The sequence below is a fragment of the Physeter macrocephalus genome, chromosome 4 (genome assembly GCF_002837175.3).
Source record: "Physeter macrocephalus isolate SW-GA chromosome 4, ASM283717v5, whole genome shotgun sequence".
NCBI classification, from domain to species: domain Eukaryota; kingdom Metazoa; phylum Chordata; class Mammalia; order Artiodactyla; family Physeteridae; genus Physeter; species Physeter macrocephalus.
In genome coordinates this window covers 86,162,797-86,187,941 of record NC_041217.1, presented here as the reverse complement: position 1 = coordinate 86,187,941, position 25,145 = coordinate 86,162,797, and the positions used below count along the sequence as shown (strand labels likewise).

The 25,145-nt window shown below is 41.3% G+C and overlaps 1 protein-coding gene across 1 annotated transcript; it reads left to right on the top strand.

The window, feature by feature from the left end:
• Positions 1–11,092: 11,092 nt before the first annotated feature.
• CHI3L2 (chitinase 3 like 2) lies at positions 11,093–23,961 on the top strand. Its single transcript, XM_007101697.1, is given in 11 exon segments — positions 11,093–11,132; positions 13,432–13,633; positions 13,926–13,982; positions 17,604–17,708; positions 17,710–17,742; positions 18,018–18,027; positions 18,293–18,417; positions 18,871–19,000; positions 20,264–20,446; positions 22,902–23,018; positions 23,818–23,961. Coding segments are annotated over 11 exon segments (1,146 nt in total).
• The last annotated feature ends 1,184 nt before the right edge of the window (positions 23,962–25,145 follow it).

Sequence of the window (25,145 nt, the reverse complement as noted above, 5' to 3'; positions counted from 1 at the left end):
CCCCGTGTCCTCAAGTCCATTCTCTATGTCTGCATCTTTATTCCTGTCCTGGCCCTAGGTTCTTCATAACCTTTTTTTAATTTTTAGATTCCATATATATGTGTTAGCATACGGTATTTGTTTTTCTCTTTCTGACTTACTTCACTCTGTAGGACAGACTCTAGGTCCATCCACCTCACTACAAATAACTCAGTTTTGTTTCTTTTTATGGCCGAGTAAAATTCCGTTGTATATATGTGCCACATCTTCTTTATCCATTCATCTGTCGATGGACATGGTTGATTCCATGTCCTGGCTATTGTAAATGTGCTGCAGTGAACGTTGTGGTACATGACTATTCTTGAATTATGGTTTTCTCAGGGTATATGCCCAATAGTGAGATTGCTGAGTCCTATGGTAGTTCTATTTTTAGATTTTTAAGGAACCTCCATACTGTTCTCCATAGTGGCTGCATCCATTTACATTCCCACCAACAGGGCAAGAGGGTTCCCTTTTCTCCACACCCTCTGCAGCATTTATTGACTGTAGGTTTTTTGATGATGGACATTCTCATCAGTGTGAAGTGATACCTCATTGTAGTTTTGATTTGCATTTCTCTAATGATTAGTGATGTTGAGCATCCTTTCATGTGTTTGTTGGCAATCTGTATATCTGCTTTGGAGAAATGTCTATTTAGGTCTTCTGCCCATTTTTGGATTGGGTTGTTTGTTTTTTGGATATTGAGCTGCATGTGCTACTTGTAAATTTTGGAGATTAATCTTTTGTCAGTTACTTCATTTGCAAATATTTTCTCCCATTCTGAGGATTGTTTTTTTGTCTTGTTTATGGTTTCCTTTGCTGTGCAAAAGCTTTTAAGTTTCATTAGGTCCCATTTGTTTATTTTTGTTTTTATTTCCATTTCTCTAGGAGGTGGGTCAAAAAGGATCTTGCTGTGATTTATGTCATAGAGTGTTCTGCCTGTGTTTTCCTCTAAGAGTTTGATAGTGTCTGGCCTTACATTTAGGTATTTAACCCATTTTGAGTTTATTTTTGTGCATGGTGTTAGGGAGTGTTCTAATTTCATTCTTTTACATGTAGCTGTCCAGTTTTCCCAGCACCACTTATTGAAGAGGCTGTCTTTTCTCCATTGTATATTCTTGCCTTCTTTATCAAAAATAAGGTGACCATATGTGCATGGGTTTATCTCTGGGCTTTCTATCCTGTTCCATTGATCTATATTTCTGTTTTTGTGCCAGTACCATACTGTCTTGATTACTGTAGTTTTGTAGTATAGTCTGAAGTCTGGAAGCCTGATTCCTCCAGCTCCTTTTTTCTTTCTCAAGATTGCTTTGGCTATTCAGGGTATTTTGTGTTTCCATGCAAATTGTGAATTTTTTTGTTCTACTTCTGTGAAAAATGCCATTGGTAGTTTGATACATCCTTCATTTTTATTTCCTCCTGTGGCAGAACTGAGTTCTGAATTTCCTCCTCAAGCAAATCCCTGAAAAGCATATTTCTGACCAAACCTTGGGTTAATAAGTATAGTTTTTTCCACCTTTAGGGATTTAGGTCTTCCCTGGGGGTTGAAAAAGAGCTAGATCTTCCCTTCCTAAGTCCCTGTAAATCAAGCTGACCCAGAGTTGGCATTGAAATCTGGCCTTATAACCAAAATGGACATCCTCATGCTCCCCCCATCTGGTGATTCTCAGTTCCTATGATGCTCATAAAGTCTCTCAGTCACTCTTGTTCCCACCCAGAGACTTGCTTGAGATTTGGCTGCAGTGCACGTTTCTGACTCTTCTCTGCACCTTAGCAAAGCCAATGTCCTCTTTCTAATCCTGTCTGAAAGCTTGCTTTCTGAAAGAAGCCAGCCCTGTTCCTCCCAGGGGACTGCAGTCATTCTCTAGCCACAGTCCTCCATTCCATTTGCACTGCTGTTCTATGTGTATTTTATTCCCTATTCCTTCATCCTGCATCTGACACAAGTCTCACCTACATCCTCTTTCCTGAGTTAGATGCAGATGCTATAAATAAAGATTGACAGATCAGACTTCAAAAAAATATTTTTAATTGCACAAAGAAAATATAAACAAAATATAAAGTGAACAAAATGGGAAAAATATAAAATAAATATGAGAGAGAAAAGATTAATGTATATATAATAGAGAGGAAACTCCTAAAAAGCAATACCAAAAAGAAGGACAATCCAGTAGGAATGGGCAGGCAATAGTATTGGCCAATAAACAAATAACATAATTGATCAATGTTTAATTTTAATGTAAATTAAAAATAAGGCATTATTGTTTAATATAAAATATATAAAAGACTGATAATAACTATTATTTGTTAGAATGGGGGTGATGGGCCCACTCCACATATTGTAGGAGGGAGTATAAACTGAGGAACATTTTGAAGACTAATATAGAAGTAGTAAATGCATGTTTTTTTGGTACAAACTCATGTCATTGCAGTATTTACTGTAATCATGAAATTTGGAAACTAAAACATCCATCAGTGGGTAATTGTAGCTGTTGAAAAAGGCATATAAATTGATATGTCTTCACTGGTGACACATAAGGATGCTTTATCACAAATTGTTGAGTGCACGTATGTGCGCGCGCGTGTATGGAGGTTTCTTAAAAAACTAAAAATAGAACTACCATATGACCCAGCAATCCCACTCCTAGGCATATACCTGGCAAAAACAATCATTTGAAGTGATACATGCACCTCAATGTTCATTACAGGACTATTTACAATAACCAGGACATGGAAGCAACCTAAATGTCCATTGAGGGATGAATGGATAAAGAAGATGTGATACATATATACAATGGAATATTACTCAGCCATAAAATGAATGAAATAATGCCATTTGCAGCTACATGTATGGACCTAAGGATTGTCAAACTGAGTGAAGTAAGTCAGACAAAGACAAATATCATATGATATCGCTTATATGTGGAATCTAAAAAAAATGGAACAAATGAACTTATTTACAAAACAGAAATAGAGTCATAGATGTAGGAAACAAACTTATGGTTACCGAGGGGGAAAGGAGAGGGAGGGATAAACTAGGAGATCGGGATTGACATATACACACTACTATATATAAAACAGATAACTAATAAGAACTTGTTGTATAGCACAGGGAACTCTACTCAGTACTCTGTAATGACCTATATGGGAAAAGAATCTAAAAAAGAGTAGATACATGTATATGTATAACTGATTCACTTTGCTGCACAACAGAAACTAACACAACATTGTAAATCAACTATTCTCCAATAAAAATTAATTGAAAAAAGAATGATATATACTAAACTGTTACAGTGGTTTCTTTAGAGAATGACTAAGTACTTTCATTTTCTGCTTTATATACTTTCTTATATCTTTTCATATTCTTTAGGGTTTTGGTGCAGGGTACATTTGCTACAATTATAATTTTTTTTCAAATTTTCAGTTTCAGTTGCAAAGGAACAATTCATTTATGCATTTGTCTCCACCACTAAGGACATAAGGTATTGGAAAGCTGGAACCATATCATATTAATATTTATAAAGTAGATGACATAAACATTCCATTAATCTATTTTGAATTGGTTTTCTTTTATACAGTTTAAAAGCTGATGTTCTGTTTAGGATGTACAGCATTCCCCCCTTACCCACGGAGTATAAGTTCCAAGACCACCAGTGAATGACAGAAACAGTGGATAGCACTGAACCCTATATATACTATGTGTTTTCTTTTTCCTATACAGACATACCTATTGTAAAGTTTAGTTTATAAGTGAGGCACAGTAATATAATATCCTAATCGCCAGCATCATTACTCTTGCACTTTGGGGCTATTATTAAGTAAAATAAGGGTTACTTGAACACAAGCCCTGCAATACCAGGACAGTTGATCTGATATCCAAGAAGGGTACTAAGCGACTAAATGGGTGGAAGCGGATGCAACACAGATATGCTGAACAAAGTAATGATTCACACACCAGGCGGGCTGGAGAGGGATGGCCTAAGATTTTATCATGCTACTCAGAACCGCTCTCAATTTTAAACTTATGAGTTGTTTATTTCTGGAATTTTCCATTTAATATTTTCAGACACTGGTTGACCACAGGTAACTGAAACCATGGAAAATGAAACCAGGCAAAGCAAAACCATGGATGATAAGGGACTCCTGTACTTCATTTCCCATAGTATTATACTTAGCTGTATAGTTGACCCTTAAATAACGTGGGGCTCAGGGATGCCAGCCCTCTGCACAGTAAAAAATCTACATAAAACCTTACAATTGGCCCTCTGTATCTATGGTTTTACATCCGAAGATTCAACCACAGATTGCGTAGCACTGTAGTATGTATTTATTGAAAAAAATTCACATATAAGTGGACCCATACAGTTCAAACCTGTGTTGTTCAAGGGTCAACTGTATTTACAAATCTGTCTTCATAACTACAAGTTCCTTGAGGCAGATCACAGGCATCCCCTATAGGCCTCTAGAAGTTCATTGCAAAGTGTCGACTTCACATAAAGTTTGCTGAACTTGTTGGATGGTGAGTGACTGCAAAAGATACTCCCTGCTCAGGCCTCAACCCTTCCACCCATATTCTCCTTCTCTTCCACAGCAGAGCTTTGAGTTTAGAACATACTAGTGTCTCTTGTGAGAGCATGAATCTAGTAAGGAATGTCTCTAATTTAGGCTTTGAGTCAAAATAGACAATGGAGCAGAAGATCCTGCTTGGGACAGAATCCACAGCTTGGACCTGGAAGGAGACTTGTTTAAGCAGAAGGTCTGCACACAAATGTCATGACCTTGATAATGAAAACCAAAATATGTTTGGTCTTTTAGTCTTGGGGGCAAATTTATTATTTTCCAGAATTAAAATAAAGGGAGAAAAAAGATACATCTCTTCTACCAACATAATAAAGCATAATAGCAGGAAAGAAGAGATGAATCCTGAATTACTTTCTTTAGGATACTGTCCATGAGCCTGGCCATCTGATTAAAATACTGAGATGAACATGTGCAAAGAAATGCATGCCAGTGTGCAATTCACAGGTACACTCACAAAATTCTAGGGTTACCTTTTCTAGCAAGGCAGGAAATACTCACCATAGGATGGGAAGACCTCAGCTGAATAAATTATTAGTCAAATAAACTAGATTAGGTGATGCGATCTTGTGGAAATATCAAAGATACCAAATTGAAATTAGGAGGTTGGGGGTTTGATTCCAGGTTCTGTCTTTAACTAGGTGTAGGATCTTGGACCTGTAATTAAACATTTCTGGGCCACGATTTTCTCTTCTCTAAAATGAGGAAATTAAAATTGATAAGTAGTTTTCAAAATTTTTGTTGTTTTGAAAATTCCAGAACACTTTCTTCAAATGTAAGTTTAGAGAAGCTCCATGTATACAAACAAAAAAATGAAACTACTCTAATTGAAGCTGGTATGGGTGCCTGGAACCATCTGTTCCCACAAGGCTGCCTTTGGTCGGAACCCAGGGAACTCCAGACTCCACGAAGCTCAGTGTAAAAGTTGCTGGACAGGATAATCCTTGGAATCACTTTCATTTCTGACTGGCTACAACTCAAGGACCCTAATAAAATTAATTGCTAAAAGTTACAAATTCAGACATTATGTTGGGCATAGATTTTAGCCTGGGAAACATGGAGGCACCAACATCCAGTGATGACATGGTTAGTTATTTTTCACACCTTGGTTGCCCTGTGTCAGAAAGTCTTCTATAAGTACTAGAAAATTTCTATAAGAAATTTTCTGTAAGTCAAATCTAGTTTATTTGACTAATTATAAGCAATTGAAAAGGTCCTAATAGATCTTTTTCTACTGAAACTATTGAAACCTAATTCTGATTTTTATAGTAAGTCCCCTACTTTACCAAGTTCTAACTAAGCAAATGTGATTATCTTAGAATAAACTCAAATTTATCTTTTCCCAGGCTACCTATCTCTGACTGTAGCTAGTTCAGCACTCGTCCAATGACAACTACTGAGAAACATTGATCTACCCTAGTTTCAAAATTATGAAGCTCTGTATTCACCCAAAAAACAAGCACACTGGTTTTCTATATAAATCCTCAGATCTCCATACTGCTTTCTCCTAAACAAATAGATGAACAAACAAACAAAAATGTTTCCAAAGTCTCATTTTAATTTACAAGGAGAATGAACTCTTTTGTATGCATAATGTTAATATTATACACAATAATAATATTTTTCTCTGCTGTGTTTTGTAAACCTCACTGAAGAAACCAGAAGAAAGTTAAAGTTTCCACACCATTTTCTTGACCCCCTCTCAGTGGGCTGAGCTGAGTGATTTTCATATTGACTCAGGTTCTGTAGGCTTCTGGAGCCATGGAGAATCAGAGTAGGTAGGAATGAACTCCTGACAGATCAAGTTCCATGGTAAATGTTAATAAATATGACTGAGACAGCAAAATGGTGGACTAGAAGGTTTCAGCCCTCATTCCCCCACAGAAACACCTATATGACAATCATTCATGGATGAAAATACCTGCCTAAGGGCTCCAGAATCCAGGTGAGAGATTACAGAACCTGGGTAGAACACAGAAATGAAAAAAAGACACATTGAAGAGGGTAGGGGGGACAGTTTTATTTTACCTGTGTCACCTCTCTCCCAAGCCTACACAGCACCAAGAGAGATGCCTCACCTCACACTTAAGATGGCTTTTATTACAAAACCTAAAAGATAACAAATGTTGATGAAGATGTGGAGAAAAAAGACCACTTGTACAATGTTGGTGGGAATACAAATTGATGCAGCCACTATGGAAAACAGTATGGAGTTTCCTCAAAAAATTAAAAATAGAACTACCACATGATCCAGCAATTCCACTTCTAGATATGTATCCAAAGGAAATGAAGTCAGGATCTTGAAGATTCTGAACTCACATATTCATTGGAATATTATTCACAATAGCCAAGACAAGGAGGTGACATTCATCAACAGATGAATAGGTAAAGAAATGTTGTCTGTACCTACAATGAAATATTATTCAGCTTTAAAAAAAGGGAAACCCCACCATTTGTGACAACATGGATGAACCTGGAGGACATTATGCTAAGTTAAGTAAGTCAGACACAGAAGAACAAATTCTGCACGATACCACTTATAAAATGAATCTAAAATAGTCAAACTCATAGAAACAGAGACTGGAATGGTAGTTGCCAGGGGCTGGGGGGAGGGGGGAAAAAGAAGGTATTAGTCAAGTGTACAAAGTTTTCATTACACAGATGAGTATGTCCTAGAGACCTATGGTACAGTATATATAGTTAACAATATCATAGACTTAATTTGTTACGAGAATAGATCTTACGTTAAGTGTTCTTATCACAATATAGTAATAATAATAGGGCTGGAGGAAACTTTTGGAGATGATGGATAGGTTTAAGGCATTGATTGTGGTGATAGTTTCATAAGTGAATACTTATCTCCAGACTCATCAAGTTGTATATGTTAATTATGCACAGCTTTTTATATGTAAAAATGAAATAAAATACAACAGAAAAACATGACCAAGCCCAAGTTCTTCTCTAATTCACAGATACATTTTTTAAAGTGTTATCTTGTTCCAGGGCACATCCAAGCACTTTAAAAAGCGACAATTATTGTGTTTTCTTCCTGATCACAAAAGTGCTGCATGATCATTAAGGAAAACGTGGAAATTACAAGGCCTCTGGATTCTTTGATTGCACCAAAGGGAAAGCCAACCATCCTTCTCCATCCTGTTCTGTTCTCAGGATCCAAATCGTATCCTTCTGCATCCTGACCCCCTCTCTTCATCCAGGGATGGCTTCAAGAACTCATTTAACCTATTGGTCAATTAGTATCTTAAAGGTCAACTCAATATTAACTCCTCCAAATTAAAACTATTGCTTTGGGGCTTCCCTGGTGGCGCAGTGGTTGAGAGTCCGCCTGCCGGTGCCTATTGCTTTTAGTGTACACTTTCCCCCTCTACAACATGGCATGATGAATGTTAGCTTTAATATTCTATGATTTGGTAACCATAAAAAATGACTCCAATTCACATTTTATTTTATTTTTTTTGCGGTACGCGGGCCTCTCACTATTGTGGCCTCTCCCGTTGCGGAGCACAGGCTAAGGACACGGAGGCTCAGCGGCAATGGCTCATGGATCTAGCCGCTCTGCGGTATGTGGGATCTTCCCGGACCAGGGCACGAACCCATGTCCCCTGCCTCGGCAGGCGGACTCTCAACCACTGCGCCACCAGGGAAGCCCCTCACATTTTATTTTATTTTATTATCTTGGGGCTGTATTTCACATCTAACTCATCTGAGAGGGTCCCTTTAGATGTGGACCCATGCAAAAGAAAATGTTCTCAAGAAATGCATGTGGCATAATATAATGTTATATATTTTAAAAAGCAGAAACAAAAGTGTATATGAGATGTGCTACAATGTTAAACTGCACAGATTCATCCATGAACAGAATATAGGAGCAGAGAATAAAGAAACTTACCTAGTAAGTTTGCTACCTGAAATTGGCATTTCAAATCAGTTAAGAAAAGATGAATTTTTAATAAATAATATTAAAGCATGTAGCTAACTTTTTGGGAAAAAAGCTCCATCCACATGCATTAAAGAAAAAATTAACTCCATATAGGTCAAAGATCAAAATGTAAAAAATAAATGACAAAGTGTTAGAAGAAAACATAAGTAATTTTAAAAAATATAATCTTGGGTTTAAAAGGCCCGTTTGCTCAAGCAAGATACCAAAGCCAGAACTCATAAAAAAAAAAAGATTGATTTTAACTACATATAAATTAAAAACATTGTGGGCAAAAGCACCACAAACAAAATTAAAAAAAAAAAAAAACTAAGAAAATATATTTGCAACACATTTGACAAAGCTCTAATACACTTTATATATAAAGTCAGGGCTAATTTACTTATGGTATAGAGTTCTCTCAAATAAAAAGGAAAATCCAATAGAAAAGTAGACCAAAAAAATATGCAGGCAGTGCTCTGACAATGAAATGCAAATGATTCATAAATGTAAACAATAACACTCATTTAAAAGAGTGCAAATTAAAACAATGAGGTAACATCTGTCACCTATGAAATTGGCAGAGATAACAAAGTTGAAAGATGTGCAGTCTTTGGAAGGCAGTTTTACAATAACTCTCAAAATTTAAAAATTCAAATACCCTTTGACCTATCAATTCTACTGCTAGGGATTTCTCCTAGAGATAGACTCCTACACATATAAAGAATAGATATTTTCATGGATGTTCATTTTAGCTTTGTTTTAAATAACAAAATTATCTAGAGATAAGCTAAATGTTTATCAATAGGAAATGATTAAGTAAATGAAGGTATAGCTGTACAATGGAATGCAATGAAGCCAGTAGAAAGACTGAGTTAGATAGGGACTGATTTGGAAGGATATCTAGGTATATTAAGTAGGAAAAATGTAAAGAAAATGAATATTTTATGCTCCTATTTAGACATAACACTAGATTTCTTAAAAGGTGAACAAGTATGGCCGTTACAGTAAAGTAGCAGGATGTACCGGTTAGAATCATCAAAGCAACTTTACTTTTGGCTCTGGTCCCTTTAAGTTTGCTGCTCAGTGGAGATGGTTCTACCCTCTTCCTGGATTTTTCTTCTGACTTGCAGATAATAAAAGTTCTACAGTCAATATAAGTTACAAACACAATTCCGTTTACTAGCCAGTCCCAGATGATAACCAAGACTCCAAACTTGACTGAATGTTAAATCTGATCCTCTTCCCCAGCCCAGCCTGCTATGGGATGCTGCTTGAACCCACCTTCCTTTTCTCTTTTCTTGCTTTACTCTTTTGCTCCCTCATTTTCCATCTTGCTATTTTGATTTCTGAACCAGCTTTAGTCAAAGCCAGGGGAGGGAGAAGAGTGGCAAGAGGAATAGGATAGTCGTCACTTAACTGGTGTGGGTTTAAGAGGGCTTCATGCCTCCAGGGCCTGGCAGATGTTTCAAGCTGACATTTTTCCCTCCTGAGAGAATGTGTGAATTTTCCTCCAGCCACTGGTTCCAATCTGTCCCTGCTTTTCAGGTATGTCCCTCCAAACAGCAGACTTTCTCTGTTGGGGTCATATGGCTCTTCCTTGGGCAGAATTTAAGATGGATCCAGGCCATTTTTCTTTTCTGCATGGCCCACGTCTGATATACGAGGAACAGCAGGCTCAAGGCCGGAGAGAAGTCTCCTGGGACTAACACAGGGCAAGAGAACAGAGTCAGGAAAAGTGAGAGACAGAGACACACCCACAGAGAAAGTCAGGAGACTGGAGAGGTAGTCAGGGAGCAGATCGTGTAGGGCCTTGAGAGTCTGTCTGCACCTTAGAATCTGGGGTACAATTCAATTCTAATTAATGGAGGATATTCAATAAATATTTGTTGAGGTTTTTGTTTTTCTTGTTTCACTTAGTTCTTATACTTAAGAACTACACAGTCAAGTTGGGGAGGTAGACATGTACACCAGTGCACTACAGTACAGTGTGGAGACATGGGAAGAGATACAATGCACTGTGAGCAGAGGAGCCAGCTACCCTGGGCTCAGGGAGAAGCAAAAACGGTTCCATAGAGAAGGCGTCATTGGGTGGTATCAGGTAAAGAAGAGCTGTAGGATACGACCAACTGGGATGATAGCACTGTCTGATTATATGATCAAGAATATGCAGGCCACAAGTGATGTGAGTGTGGAGGGGGTTGAGGGAAAGAAGAAGGAGACAGATCCTGGATGATGGAGAAAGGGGATTTGGGCATCAGAAAGCAGTAGGAGGAGGCAACCCGAAGTACCATCTCCTTCCCTTCTCAGGGACCAGATCCCTTCAGGGTGAGACTGGAGGAAAAGGACCTCTCAGTGGTTGTCTCCACTGCAGCTTTTTTTTTGACAGTTGGCATTGCACAAATCTGGGTCTCATTGCCAGGAAGTTTCACAAGGCAGATTTGCCAAAGGAAGTCCCCGGAATCTCCTGGACTTCTTCCTGCTTCCTTCCCATAAGAGAGGCTGTTGAAACCTCTAGGGCATAAAAGGCCCAGAGGCATCCCAGGGAAGCTGACCAGGGATATGGGAGAAATCACCATGGACCAGAAGTCTGTCTCTCTGGGCAGGTGAGCTCTGGGCTGATAGTTCAGCAGGAAGTTAATGAGGAGAGAAGGGGTAACATAGGTAACATAGACCTATGGAAGAAGTGGTCGTCTTCTTCTCCTGAGACACCAGTCTCTCTGTTCACCTCCTTAACAAAACCTATCGAGTCAAGGCAACTGCCCTAGGGGACCATCTGATCTTTCCTAGATGGGCAAGGGAGCAGCCGTGGCCAGAGCCCTTCAGACCATCAGGAGTGTTTTCAGTATGCATTTTCACAGAGCTGCCTCTTATCCAGATTGTGATATACGAGCACTGTCTTGGGAGTCCCATGTTTCATGGGCTCTGCTTTCTGCACATGTTAAAACTTTAGGGAGCCTCACCACTTCTTGTCTTCAGAATGATCTGTTGGGGTAAATGTTTTTTAAAATCCCCCTTTCAACTCTAAAGTTCTGATCCAAAACTCTGGCTTTCATGGTGGCTGGGAATTTGGATGAAGGTGGGGATAAGACTAAATAAACAGGGCTATGGGTGAAGAAGGGAAGTTTGCTGGGCCAATATGGGTTATGTCTTATGGAGGAAAAGGAGCCATTTCATCGTGACTTTCCCTCTTTCTTCCTGCCTATGGTCTCAAGGCATGCCTGCCCACTTGGAAATGGCAAGAGCATTTTAAGTTCCCTGTTGAAGGTCTCAGCTCTGAGCCCTTGGGGGAACAGCCCACAGGGGGGCTGGCACTTTGAAGAAGGGCCTGGAGGCTGACTTAACAGCAGATGTGGCAACCAGAATTCTCCTACCCACTTAGCAGGTGTGTGGAGAACCAGTTCCCTAAGAGTGATGTGAATCAGGAGAACAGAACCCTTGAATCCAGTTTCCCAGCCCCAAAGTCTGTGGAGAAGGCACAAGCCCCAACAGCTGTCATCCAAAGTTTTATCTCATTTTTAACTGCCCTTTTCTCCATTTTCAGACCCCCTCAAATGTCCTAGTGTGGGTAAGTCTAGACAATGTCCCCAGGGTGGGGCTCATAGTTCAAGGAGTCTTGCCTTTTGGGTGTGGTTTCCAGCACCAGGGTCCTGCCCTTTCCTTCCCTTTAGGAGGGTGAATTAAGGATAGAATGGTCTCATCAGTCCTCCCAGGGGAGGTGTCCTATGGAGAAGAGGTGGGACATGACCTCAGTCATGAAGGCTTAGCGCACTTCCAGAGGGAGCTCACACTCCTCAATTCACCTTGCCTTGTTTTAAGAGTTAGCTGTGTGTACACACGGTGACTATTCATTTCAATTCACCCAGGAGAGTTCTCGTTCAAGCTGGTGCCCCAGGGAAATGATTAATAATGCTCCTTTTCACCCTCCAAACTGTCCCATTGGATGATAAACTATTTGGTCACCTTAACTCTATTCAATTCCAAACAAGGCTGTGAGCTCCCTGAGTACAGGGACAGCATCAATCACATTTTAGCTTCCCCAATATCCAGGATAACACTTGGCACAGAGCAGGTGGTTCGATTAATTTCTGTTGGATAAATGAATGAGCAAATGAATTCCCAGTTTGGAAAATATTTCTCTATAGGGCTGTAGACTCCACAAGGCACCCAGGAGCTGGGGACCTCAAGGCCCTATAAAGAGACCTCAGTAGCTATCCCTGGAGTGCCCAGAGGAAGTGTAGCTATATCTTGCATGTAGGCACACCCACACACTCACTGCCACAGTCTGAGACAGAGAACCAGGTGTGGCTTAGCAGATTTCCTTCTCACCCACCTCTTACAGTTTTAGTGGTCTTGCTTCTTCAGGAAGTCAAGTAGTCAATGAGTCACCACTGCCTGGGTCCCCTGGGCTGTGTCCCTCCTGATGTTTGGTTTATATCTCTGCTTCATTCTGTTTCTTTTGATGACTCTGCCAGGCTCTGACACTAACATATTGATGACTCTGAGTTTTTGTCCTGTGTGTCTCTTTGTGCATGCATGGCTCTGCTTCTATCTTTTGAGCCTCTCTCTCCGTCTCTCTCTCTCACCCACTTCAATGTTGTGTGTATCATCTCTTTTTTTAATCCACTGATATTGCTGTGTCATTCATCCATCCATCCACATTGAATCTCAGTGCTCTGTGGATGTTTTCCATATGGACGATATCTCTGTCTCTCATTGTATCTCTTAACTGGGGTCTGGATGCTCAAGAGCTAGCACTGAGGGCCCAGGTTGAATGACCCTCAGAGGCTCTGGCTGAATAAGCAAAGGAGGCCATGGCTTTTTGGGGAGAAACTTGTGGTATTCTGGGCTCTGAGGCCACCGCACTATGTTCCCCATTGGCTCTCTTCCCTCTACTCCAGGATCTGCCTACAAACTGGTTTGCTACTTTACCTACTGGTCACGGGACAGGCAGGAAACAGAAAAGTTCACCCTTGAGAGCACTGACCCCTTCCTATGTTCTCACCTCATCTACTCATTCGCCAGCATCAGTAACAACAAGATCATCATCAAGGACAAGAATGATGCGATGCTTTACCAGACCATCAGCAGTCTCAAAACCAAGTCAGTAGGATGGGAGTGGGGAGCATCCAGGGTGGGTTTTGGGGGAGAGAAGATAGTTCTAAACTGGGCCTAAGACCTTCTAGCTCCATTCATTCATCTGTGCATTTATTCAAGTGTTTTGCCTTGGGTATAATCTGATGCTTCCTGTTTTTCTCCCCCATGCCTCATCCCTTCACTGAACTTAGCTGCTAAACAGCTGGAGCCCACCTACCCATATTCTAGTCCTAACCCTTTAGGCAAAGTTTTCCCTGGCAGCCAGTAAAGAAATAATCAGCTTATTCTTTTACTACAGGAATCCCAAACTGAAAATTCTCTTGTCCGTTGGAGGGTATCTGTTTGGTTCCAAAGGGTAAGACCACAATATTTCTATTTTTTGTTTATTCTGCCGTGTAATTTCTAATCATCACTGCTTTTCCTCCTCTTGAAAAGAGACATTGAATTAGGCTTTAGAAAGGTCCTCCCTTGGCTTAGATGGCAAAACTGATGTGAATTTTGTTACAAGTTGAGGCATAGCACTATGTTTTCTTGCGTCTTGGAAGGAACTCTGCAGGAGCTTAACACAAGCTCAGATACTTAAGTCCTGGGAGAAACTGAACTGGAAGCAGCATTTGGTAAACTTTCAATTATTTACATGAAGGTTTTTCACCTAATGGACTATGGGGAGATGCAATTTTTTTAAGGGTTTAAGTGTTTTGAGGGTTTGACTTTGTACCATGGGGGTGGGTCAGGTAGGTGATTCTCACATAAAACCAGGTCCTTAACAGAAGCCATCAGTGGACCTCGATTTCCTGGGTCATGGTTGTACAGCTGGATAGCCTGGAAGTGCAAAGCAGCATAGGGGCAATCAGGTCTGTTTTACTTAAAAACAAAATAGATATTAATATGAGACATATATTATAAATTATAATTCCTATTCATAGGAAAATGATACTCCATTTGCATCGAGCTAAATAAATACAAATATGTAAGGAAGAAAGGCACCTTTTTTTGCAATTTTTAAATGCAGTTAATCTAATTTTGAATTTCTTCTGCTTTAAGTTTTTTTAAAGTGCCAACATTTAAAAAAGTCCAGAGATCTTAATCTCAGTCAGCAGAGGCTTTCCGCTTTCATGAGAAGTCTGATAAGACATCTTTCTCGTGCAGCAGGTCAGTACTCTTTACAGCTGAAGTAAGCAGAGGAAAGAAGAAGCATTAGAAGACCTATGTAGATGAGTGACTAGGGAAAGTTAACACACCTCTCTGAGCTCAGTTTACCCATCTGTAAGATGTATATCACAACATCTACTTCATAAGGTGCGTGCAAAGACTTCGAATGAGGTAACATATGTCATGTGCCTGACTTAGTTATCGACCAGTAAGTGTCATCTTTTTCTTCTCCTTTTTTTATACTGAATATTTTCATTTATGAAATAAGAGGGCTGACCTAATTAATTTCTAAAGTCTCTACCAGTTCAAAACTTGTAGAATACTTAGTAAAGCAATTTCTACACACATAAAGAAAAAAGATCAACCTACCTAACTTATTTGGTTCTGCGTTAACCTCACTATGAACTCCTTTTAATTATTAATGGGTTTTCATGGCAACTATCTATCTGATTCCCAAATTCTCTCTCATTCCTAATACCTGCTTATCTTTTGATTAAATTTAAAATATCTTCATTCATCCATTCTTACATGCATGCATTCATTTATTCAATAAATAATTTATTGAGTACTTATTGTATATTAGTTTAGTGGTTAAAAGTAGGACTTTGGAGATAAACAAATTTGGTTTGGCTTTCTCTTTAGCTGTATGCAAGCTGCATGAAAGTTGTTTAACTTCAGGCAATTTCTTTTTTTCTTTCTTTTTTTTTTAGGCAATTTTTAAAATGTCTCTATGCTTCAATTAAAAAAAAAAAACTACACAATGAGGCAAATAACAGAATCAACCTAAGGATGAAGTTGTGAGGGCAGGCAAGGCAAGCAAACTGTTTAGGTAGTGCAGATGTGCAAAAAGGACCTAATGGTTGCAATAATTATTGTTGTATATTAACGTTGTCATTATTATTATGTAAATGCCAGGCTTTGTGCCAGGTGCTATGCAGCAATACTTAAAAATGTGTAATGCACAGACTTGCTTCTAAATTTCTAAAGAATGTTTGTCTTTCCTAAAATTGGAGGCTTCTGCCCAGAACATCAGATGCAACTGCTCCCTAAAAGAGGTATCTTTGCTTTTCTTCTAATCACTGTGAGCACTTCTGAAATATAAGAATAAAGTTACAAACCTACTTCTACCATGTTTTTCAGATAATAGTCCAAGTTTTGCTATCTCCTCCACTGTGCTGCTGAGATACATGCAGGAACCAAATCCTCAATTTCATATTGATTGAAACAAATGAATTCAAGACTCTAAATCTATCTGGGGATGGGAGGTGTTGTGAGAGGTGGGAAGCGATACAAGTCAAAGGATATGTCCTCTGGAAAATACCATATCTTGTCCATAGCTTTGGATTTTAAATACTGTTGGTGCCCTCTGTGTGGGCAGCTAAGAATCAACTTCCTGGCTTAAGAATTCTAGTTCAGATGAAAGCTCTTGAGGGGCTGCTGCTTTCAGGGTCCTCCTGGCTTTTCATCAGAAGCCCTGGGAGTGGGGAGATCTGGGTTGCTAATTTGTGCCTGGGTTTATTGTATGGGGAATGTGAAGTCCCTATGAAGTCCAGCTCTGCTTTCATGAAGCTTGCCAAAATGTGATCACTTTGAGATAGATGAGGCAGTATCAGTATCTTCAATCCCAATTTAGAGATGGCCAGACTGAAGCCAGAGAGCTGGTTGGTGAACAAAAGGCCACTAGAAAGGACTGTGACCTGGGACTTGAACCCAGATCTCCCGACCCTAAGCCCACCACACTGCAAACTGCTTTCTCAAGGATGTAAGATGTTAAAGAAAACCAGAGCTGGACAGTAATTAAAGAGGTAGAAATAGCTTTTATTCAGGAAATATTATAAGAGGAGAAAGGAGACCTCAGTATAGTACTGGGCTCAATTCTGGATACAGCAGAGGCAAGTGGAGAGGTATAACCAAGGAACAGGTTGCAGGTGAGGGTTGGTGGATGGAAAAAGAGGGAACATTAGAGCTAGGGAGATTCTTGCTAAACTGACTCAACAGAACTCTTGCTGAAGGCAGGCCAGGGTGACCAGATATCACCTGGGGGATGGTAGGGGAGGAGGAGGAATTTGATCGGATATTGAAGAAGATCTGATATCAAGGGTGGGGCAGTCTCATTAAACTGACTTAGGATTCTCTTTTTAAACATCTTCATTGGAGTATAATTGCTTTATATTGTTGTGTTAGTTTCTACTGTATAACAAAGTGAATCAGTTGTACGTATACACATATCCCCATATCCACTCCCTCTTGTGTCTCCCTCCCACCCTCCTTATCCCACCCACCAGGTGGTCACAAAGCACGGAGCTGATCTCCCTGTGCTATGCTGATCTCCCTGTGCTATGCAGCTGCTTCCCACTAGCTAGCTATTTTACATTTGGTAGTGTATATATGTCCATGCCACTCTCTCACTTCGTCCCATCTTACCCTTCCCCCTCCCCGTGTCCTCAAGTCCATGACTTAGGATTCTTGCTAAAACTGCACTCTGCAAAGATAGGCACAGAAGTCCAAGGTCAAAGTCTAGTTGAGAAGAGGGTTCAGAGGAGTCTGGCTAAAGTTTGGTCAAGGAGCGTCTTTGTTAAAGCAGCTCCATTACCCTGCAGAAAGGTCTGCAGAGAACCCAATCTTCCTCTACCCAATCCAATCAATTTTCTGGCCCAACAATCCTTCCTCTCCTCTTTTGTTCCAAAAGAGGCAGGGGTTGGGATAGACAAGTGGTGAGAAAATATTGGGGAATGGAAGACTATTTCAGGATTTCTGTAAAAAATATGTTGTGCAATGGCAATTACTTCCTCTTTCCAAAAACACGTGTATTGCTTCTACCCACGTTCCACCACATGGTTGATTCTTCTACATTATGCTTGGAATTTATCAACTCTGTAATCCTGTTTCTGAGGAACCATAACTTTGATGGGCTGGACATAGCTGGATTTACCAGATCTGAAAGACAACACTTGTTTCAGTGTGCTGAAACAAAGGCAAACTCTGTGGTACCCTTAGTACCTTAACAAGTGGAACCCATGGCCACACCAGGAGAAAAAAAGGAAGAGATTGGCTCTGGTTTTAAGACAGTCCCTTCCTTCCAGAAGCCCCCACTGATGAAGGAAAAGCCCTCGGTCCTAGTTTAGGGCAAGGACAACATCAAAGAACAGAGCCTCCTTACATAATAAACAACACTGAAACAAAGCAACACCCACATAAAAGATTGTGGGGCCATAGAATCTCCTGAGCACTGAAAGAGTCTCATAGATGTTCTATCAGAGAGATTAGAGAATCCATTAGGAGGAAACTCAGATAGTTTTTCCTGGGTACAATGTGACTGGTTTTCCTCCTGCCTAATGTGGAGATTTCCTGACCACAACGCAGGAGGCATCCCCATGTGGGAATGGGGAGAAAAGATTTGATCTTTGCATCTAATGCTGTTCTAGAAACGTCCTATCAAGCAGGAACTTTAGCGCTGTCCTCTGGGAGGGAAAATTGACCTCTTCTGGGGTTTTTTTTGGTTTGTTTTCATAGGAGTTAGCAGAAGCCTTTCAGCAGGACTTTGTAAAATCCACCAAAGAAAGGCTTCTCTTGACTGCAGGAGTTTCCGCAGGGAGGCATATGATTGATAACAGCTATCAGGTCAAGGAACTGGTAAAGTAAGCACATTGGAGCGCCCCCTCCATCTCTCTGCCTCCAGCCTGTCCCATGCAAGTGATGCGTGCCAGTATGTCTGAGGGATGAAAGGAAGAGGGAGAGCATGAAGGTCACTATCCTATAACCACATCTTCCGGGCAGGAACTTCTCCTTTATGGCTAATTGCAATCCTTCCAACAGCATCCAAAGCCCTAAACAAATATGTATACAGTTGACCCTTGAACAAAGTGAGGGTTAACCCACATGTAATTTATAGTTAGCCCTTTGTATCCATGCTTCCTCCGCATCTGTGGATTCAGCCAACCACAGACCATGTAGTACTGCAGTATTTACTGTTGAAAAATACCCTTGTATAAGTGGACTGTGCAATTCAAACCCACAATGTTCAAGGGTCAACAGTAGTTGCTCCCCCTCTGCTCATCACAGAATCTTTTCCTTTGCTTTTGGCAATCTAGAGAACTGGATTTCATCAACCTCCTGTCCTTTGACTTCCATGGGTCTTGGGAAAAGCCCCTCATCACTGGCCACAATAGCCCTCTGAGAAAGTAGCAGCTGGACAGAGGGACAAGCTCCTACTACAATGTGGTGAGTTATAAGGAGGAAGGATGGTGGGACACTGGCTGTGGGGCAAGCTGAGGACAGTGCAGCTTGTCCAGAGTTATTTCTGTCTTGAAACGAGGAGGGGATGTGTTGCCAGAGGGACTCAGGTAACCCTGGAAGCTGGTGAGAACAGGGAAAATGCTTTGACCAGGCACAGTAAAATGTCAGCAGGAAAATGTTAGAGGACCTCATATTTGAAGCGCCCTAAGCTTTGTCTCTGGCCCAAGGTGTCAGCCACCCCAGTCTTCTCTTAATTCTCCATCTTTGATACATTTCCTAGTGCCCACATGGATGTACAGGACTTGGTACTCTCCTGTGTCTGTCCACGTTCCCCATTAATTTGATCTGCAAAATAATCCTTTGAGGTTGGCTGGTCAGGAAGCATTACTCTCACTTCACAGATGATGAAATGGAAGCCTGGCCAATTAATTGGCTGTTCAAGGTCATGCTGATGTGAAGGTCCTGAAAAGTGGTGGCAAATGAAAAATGCAAGGGAAAAATGTCATTAACAAAACAATTTTATCATTGTGGTACATATATATAGATGTATATTCTTAAAATTGGGTGAGAGAAAATGTTGTCTGGGTTGCATGTTTCAAGGCCTTCAGGTTTAAAATTACAAAATGGGTCAGTCCAAAGCTGGGTATTCTGATTTGTAGTCTGGGGTTTTCTAGAACTCCGTATGATCATGTCACATCAAGTTCCCTTCATTCTTTCCTCTCCGTTGATTATCTTTAAGGATAAGGAGACATATCCTCATCTTCTCTAACCCCTTATTCTGTTCTGAAGGGCAGTAAGGCCCCAACTAGCCTCTTACCTAGCCTCTTGGGTCTGATGTCATTGTGAGGCCCCACAGACTAGGGTCTGACGGCCACCTCCCCCCACACCCACCTTCATCAATAACACAGCTAGCCATAGTGTAGACAAACTCCATAGGCAATTGACTCAAAGGGGAAAGAAAGATGGTGACAACTTTGATTTCATGTTTTCTAGGTCATTTGCCTCATTTCTTTCGTGACCCATTGTTCAGTTTTCTTTCACGATTAGGAAAAGCTGAATTGATCTCTTAGTGCTGAAGAGCATTAAGTGCATTAGAATAAGCACTCTGGTTCTGGTGGGACCCTCCATAGTCACTGATGTAGGAAAGGAATCAAGGAGTTGCTTCTGTGAATTTGGGCTGGAGGCTCAGAAAGGTCTGACACCTTTCTTTCCCATACACACTGTGCCTCAGTCTACTTCTCTTTCTAGAAATATGCTGTGGGATACTGGATAAACAAAGGGATGCCTGTGGAGAAGGTGGTCATGGGCATCCCAATGTATGGACGTTCCTCTACACTGGCCTCTGCAGAAAACACCTTGGGGGCCCCTGCCTCTGGTCCTGGAGCTGCTGGCCCCATCACCAAGTTTTCAGGCTTCCTGGCTTATTATGAGGTACCTGGCACCACCCTGTGCCTTCAGCTGCCCCCTGTCTCTGGGTAGGGGTTCCAGCTTCAATCTGACAATAATAAAGTATCACATCCTGAATGCTGGGAAGGGAAGTATGGAGTACTATTGGAGCATGTAAGAGAAGTTCCTCCCTCTGACTTGGGAGGGGGTTGGGGAATGCTTCCTGGAGGAAGTGACGTTAGCTGACATCTGGAGAGGAGGTGGAACTAGTGAGGAGGGGGGATGGGTGGAGCAGGTATTGGAGACTGAAAAGGGAGACGGTCCTAGGTTTTTGACTTGGGCAACTATGTGGATGGTAATGCCATTTTTACTGAGTTGGGATAGGAAGGAGCAGAGTGAGCATTGGTCTCAATCATGAGATCAGTTTTGGTCATTCTGAGTTTGAGGAGCAAGTGGGACAATGCCTGTGGGACATATAGATAAAAAGTGAGTGGTTAGGTATATGGGTTTGGATCACAGGAGGTCAGTCTGTGCTAGAGATGTAGATTCTAAAATCATCAGCATAAAGATGGTATTTGAAGCCAAAGCGTGAGCCGTGACAAAACCCAAGGACCTCCTGCACCTAAGAGATAGGCAGAAGAGGAGCCCATTAAGGAAACTGACAAGATCAACAGAAGGTAGGCAGAACCCATACTGTTCTGTGCCAAAGACCTTAGAGAAGAGGGTGTTTCAAGAAGAGAGGAGTGGTCAAATGTGTCAGATTCTGTCCGGAAGTCAGACAGACCTAACATCACAGAGATAACAATCAAAGGTGTTCGGCTGATTAGACCATCATTTCTTTCTGCCCCACAATCTGAAGAAAAAAAAAGTTTTTTTTAATGCATAGGAAACACTAAGAATCAAACAATAATTCAACCAACAGAAACTCTTGGGACCCTGCCATATCACAAAGACTGGGTACTGTGAGAGCTAGAAATAAGTAATTCTTCATCCTTGTCTCAAAGGGCTTACTGTCAAGGTGGAAAGAATGTAGAATGCATTCATACTATAACTAGTTAAATAAGAGTTTAAAATCAAGATAACTATGGGGAATTCCCTGGCAGTCCAGTGGTTAGGACTCAGTGCTTTCACTGCTGAGGGCCCAGGTTCAATCCCTGGTTGGGGAACTAAGATCCTGCAAGCTGCGTAGTGTGGCAAAAAAAAAAAAAAAAAATCAAAAAAAACCCAAAGATAACTATAATAGTTAATAAAATTATGTAGGTATTGCAAAATGAGATGTGATTAAGTGGACAATGTGGAGGATCATGAGTTCAAAGATGGGTAACAGAGGAAGAGAGATACATGCTGGCCCTTGAAGGATGGGAAGGAGTTGGATCAGGTAAGGAAAGAATAATATCCTACATCTTGGTTTCCCCTTGGAGTCCTAGTCTAGCCTCTTGTCAATGGCGTGGGCAAGCTATAAACCCATACTGAGGGACTTGGCATCCACTGAGGTACTCAGTGAGTGTAATGCTCAATTTTTCCTCTCTTCTCACACAGGGGAATGATTGAGGCACCTTGTTCAGCTGGCAAGGGGAAAGGGGCATGGGTCACCATGGTAGTCCTCACTGAATCATTTAATATAAGGGATAAGAGAAGTCAGTGCTCAGAATCTGCTGGTAGGATTTTAGTACGGACCACTGGATACACACTCCCCTATTTCATGGAAAATTTAATTTGATTGTTCAGTTTACCACCCTAGATCATCATAACTTTGACAAACTGGTATTTGCTTAAATATTCAACTTTCCATTTTCTACCCTCTTTGAGGCAAACGTGAGTATAAATAATCTAAAAAAAGTAAGCAAGATCCAAAATGAGTTTTCTACGTGACCTTAAAATACATTTTTTTCCACTGAAGATTTATCTCATTTAGTAGCTCTTACTTATGCTAACAGAAAGAGAAAAGAGCTGATGATAAAAGTGGGGATCCCAACACAGGCATGTTGGGAAGGGGAACGGGGAGAGGGAGAGCAGCAGGATTGAAGCAGGGATAATCTACAAGGGGGGGAATGATGGTGATTTTCACTGTAACGCTACATATTTATAAAGCACCTTACTGTTTTCAAAGTTGTTTTTTTCCTAACATGTGTTACCTCATTTGATCCTAACAACAATATTGTAAGATAGGTGTATAGGAGACATAATCATAATAGTTTCCATTTTGCAAATGAAGAAATGGGAAGATTTACTGGTCAGTGCTGAGGTCTGATGTGGAACTCAAGTACTGTCTGCCCTCTAGCTGTTGGTGGCTCCTCCTGATGAGGACTTAGCACAAACAGTTCCCAAAGTTTCACCTTGGACCATCCATTCTGTATGCTGTATCTGGTCATTTCTCTCATTGATCCCTGGAGTGAAGATTCTGTTGTCCCCAAGACCCTAGTGTCTTACCTGCCCCTTCTATTTCTAAATTTCAAGAAGAACCCATTACTGACCATCTTGTTCCTCCTTCCCTTGCCAGATCTGCCAGTTCCTGAAAGGAGCCAAGATCACGAGGCTCCAGGATCATCAGGTTCCCTATGTAGTCAAGGGAAACCAGTGGGTGAGCTATGATGATGTGGAGAGTGTGGAGACCAAGGTAGGTAGGCAAGAGGCTCTGGGACAGCAGAACACTCATGCGGGTGGGGAATGGGGTGTGAGGTCAAATGCCTTAGTAGTCTGTGTGGAAGGAAAGAAGCCTCTGGGGCTCCACTCTTGGATGGGATCCAGTGGCCTCTGTGGCTCAAACCTAGTAATGACTCTAAGCCACACCTGTGAGCACCTATGGTACATGTGGGAGAGGTGGAAAAGACGCAAGGAAGAATTAAGAATAAGGGGAGAAGCGAGGAGTGGAGAGGAGGTAGGAGGAGGAGAAGGGAGAGGGAACAAAGGAGACATTGGTGCCTATATAGAGTAGTTACCCACCCGGTTGATCATCATCTCAGGACAAACCCTTCCGTCCTTCTCATGGATTACCTCTCTAGGAGACTCCAAATTTCTGAGCCCACCAGTTCTTAGATCTTGCTAAGACCTTTATTTGCCTTCCAGGCTTAAAGCAGGACAAAGGCATCAATGTAATTGACAACCCAATTGTAATTCAAATCTTGCTAGTGGCTTCCTAGTTCCTACTCCTCATCCCGGAGCCTCTAGTGTTTCAGAGCCTCCAAGAACACTGAACCTAGGGTGTGGTTATTCCATGAGAAGTGGTTAATAGTGGGTGGCTCTCTCTTCATTTTATAAGCCTCCTTAAGCAACCTTTCCCTTCAGGAATCCATGACTCCATAGGCTATAAGTCTACTTCTGCACTCTAAGCTCAAACCCTCATCTGAACCTGACTTGGGTCTTGGGCCTTTAACAGTCTCTTCTAACCTCTGTATGCCCTTCTGTGCCACACTCAGGTTCAGTTCCTAAAGAATCTAAACCTGGGAGGGGCCATGATCTGGTCCATTGACATGGATGACTTTACCAGCAAATCCTGCAGCCAGGGCTCCTACCCCCTCGTTCAAGCTGTCAAGAGAAGCCTTGGCTCCCTAGGAAGATAACAGAGTCCAGGACAGGCTGGGAGTGGGAGGAGAGCTGGGCAGAGTGGGACACAGGAGACTGGGGGAGATCATCTTCACATATTTGGATTGATCCATTCTTATGTCTTTTGGACCTTCTGCCTTGTTTCCTTATTTTTTTTCTTTTTTTTTTTTTTGTTTCCTTATTGATTAGGCTGGTTCTGTCCTTTTGGTGGGCTTCCCATCGATTTTTAAAATATAACAGTAATAATTTGGTTACTATTTATTGAGAACAGTCTGAGCTAAAGGCTTTCTTTTCATGTAGAGGGGGCATAAACGTTGACTCCACCACAAAATCATCAGCCTGTTTTAATTTTCTAAATCAGAATAAATCTGATTTTATGTCCCCCACTCACTGCTGAGAAATGACTGAGATTGAGAGTAAAGCTCTGAGTAAAGACTGAGAGTAAAGCTCCCTCCCTCACCACATCCACAGTTGATCTTACTTTAGACATTCAGGAGGTCTCATGGTCAACATTGATGACCAAGCCCACTATTGCCTGAACGGCAGGTGGTTTGGCTCTGCTCCATCCCTGGGTGCCTGGTTCCCCAGATGAATCGTAAGCATATCCTCTTGTGCAGGTGAGAGCCGTTGCTGACCAACCAGCTGTGTGCAGTGGAGGAGCAGGAGACTGGGAATCACTGCAGACAGACAACTGGAGAGGACTGGCCATGTTGTCCTGGAGAAGGGCCCAGAACAGTTTGAAATCTCCTAGACTATATGACTGGGCAGCAGCTTTCCAACTCTGAACATCTATGGCTTAGTAACTTGACTCAGGCCTCAGGTTACTGACTTGGGCTTTGAAATAGTCTTTCTTTTGTATCCAGGTTTAACTCATAGCTGAGCAGGCAAGGAGCTGCCTGCTCCTCCTCTGCAGGAATTCCTGAGTGAGATTCTCAGAGGTTAGAAGAGGCTGTCCAGATGTCTCTCCTCCAAGCCACCCCTTGACTTTCTCTCAGACTTCAGACTGGGCCTGGCTTTGTTCTCCTGCAGCTGCTCACTTGTTGTCCTGAAGCACAATAAAAAAAGCATTTGCTGCAGTCAGTGTGGCCTCATTTGTGCAATCTTTGACCTTCTGGTATAAGGTTGTCCTGTCTCACCATTTGTAGCATCCAGGGCTGGGGTACAAATGGAGGCCTGCATATCATATGTCTAAATATTGAAA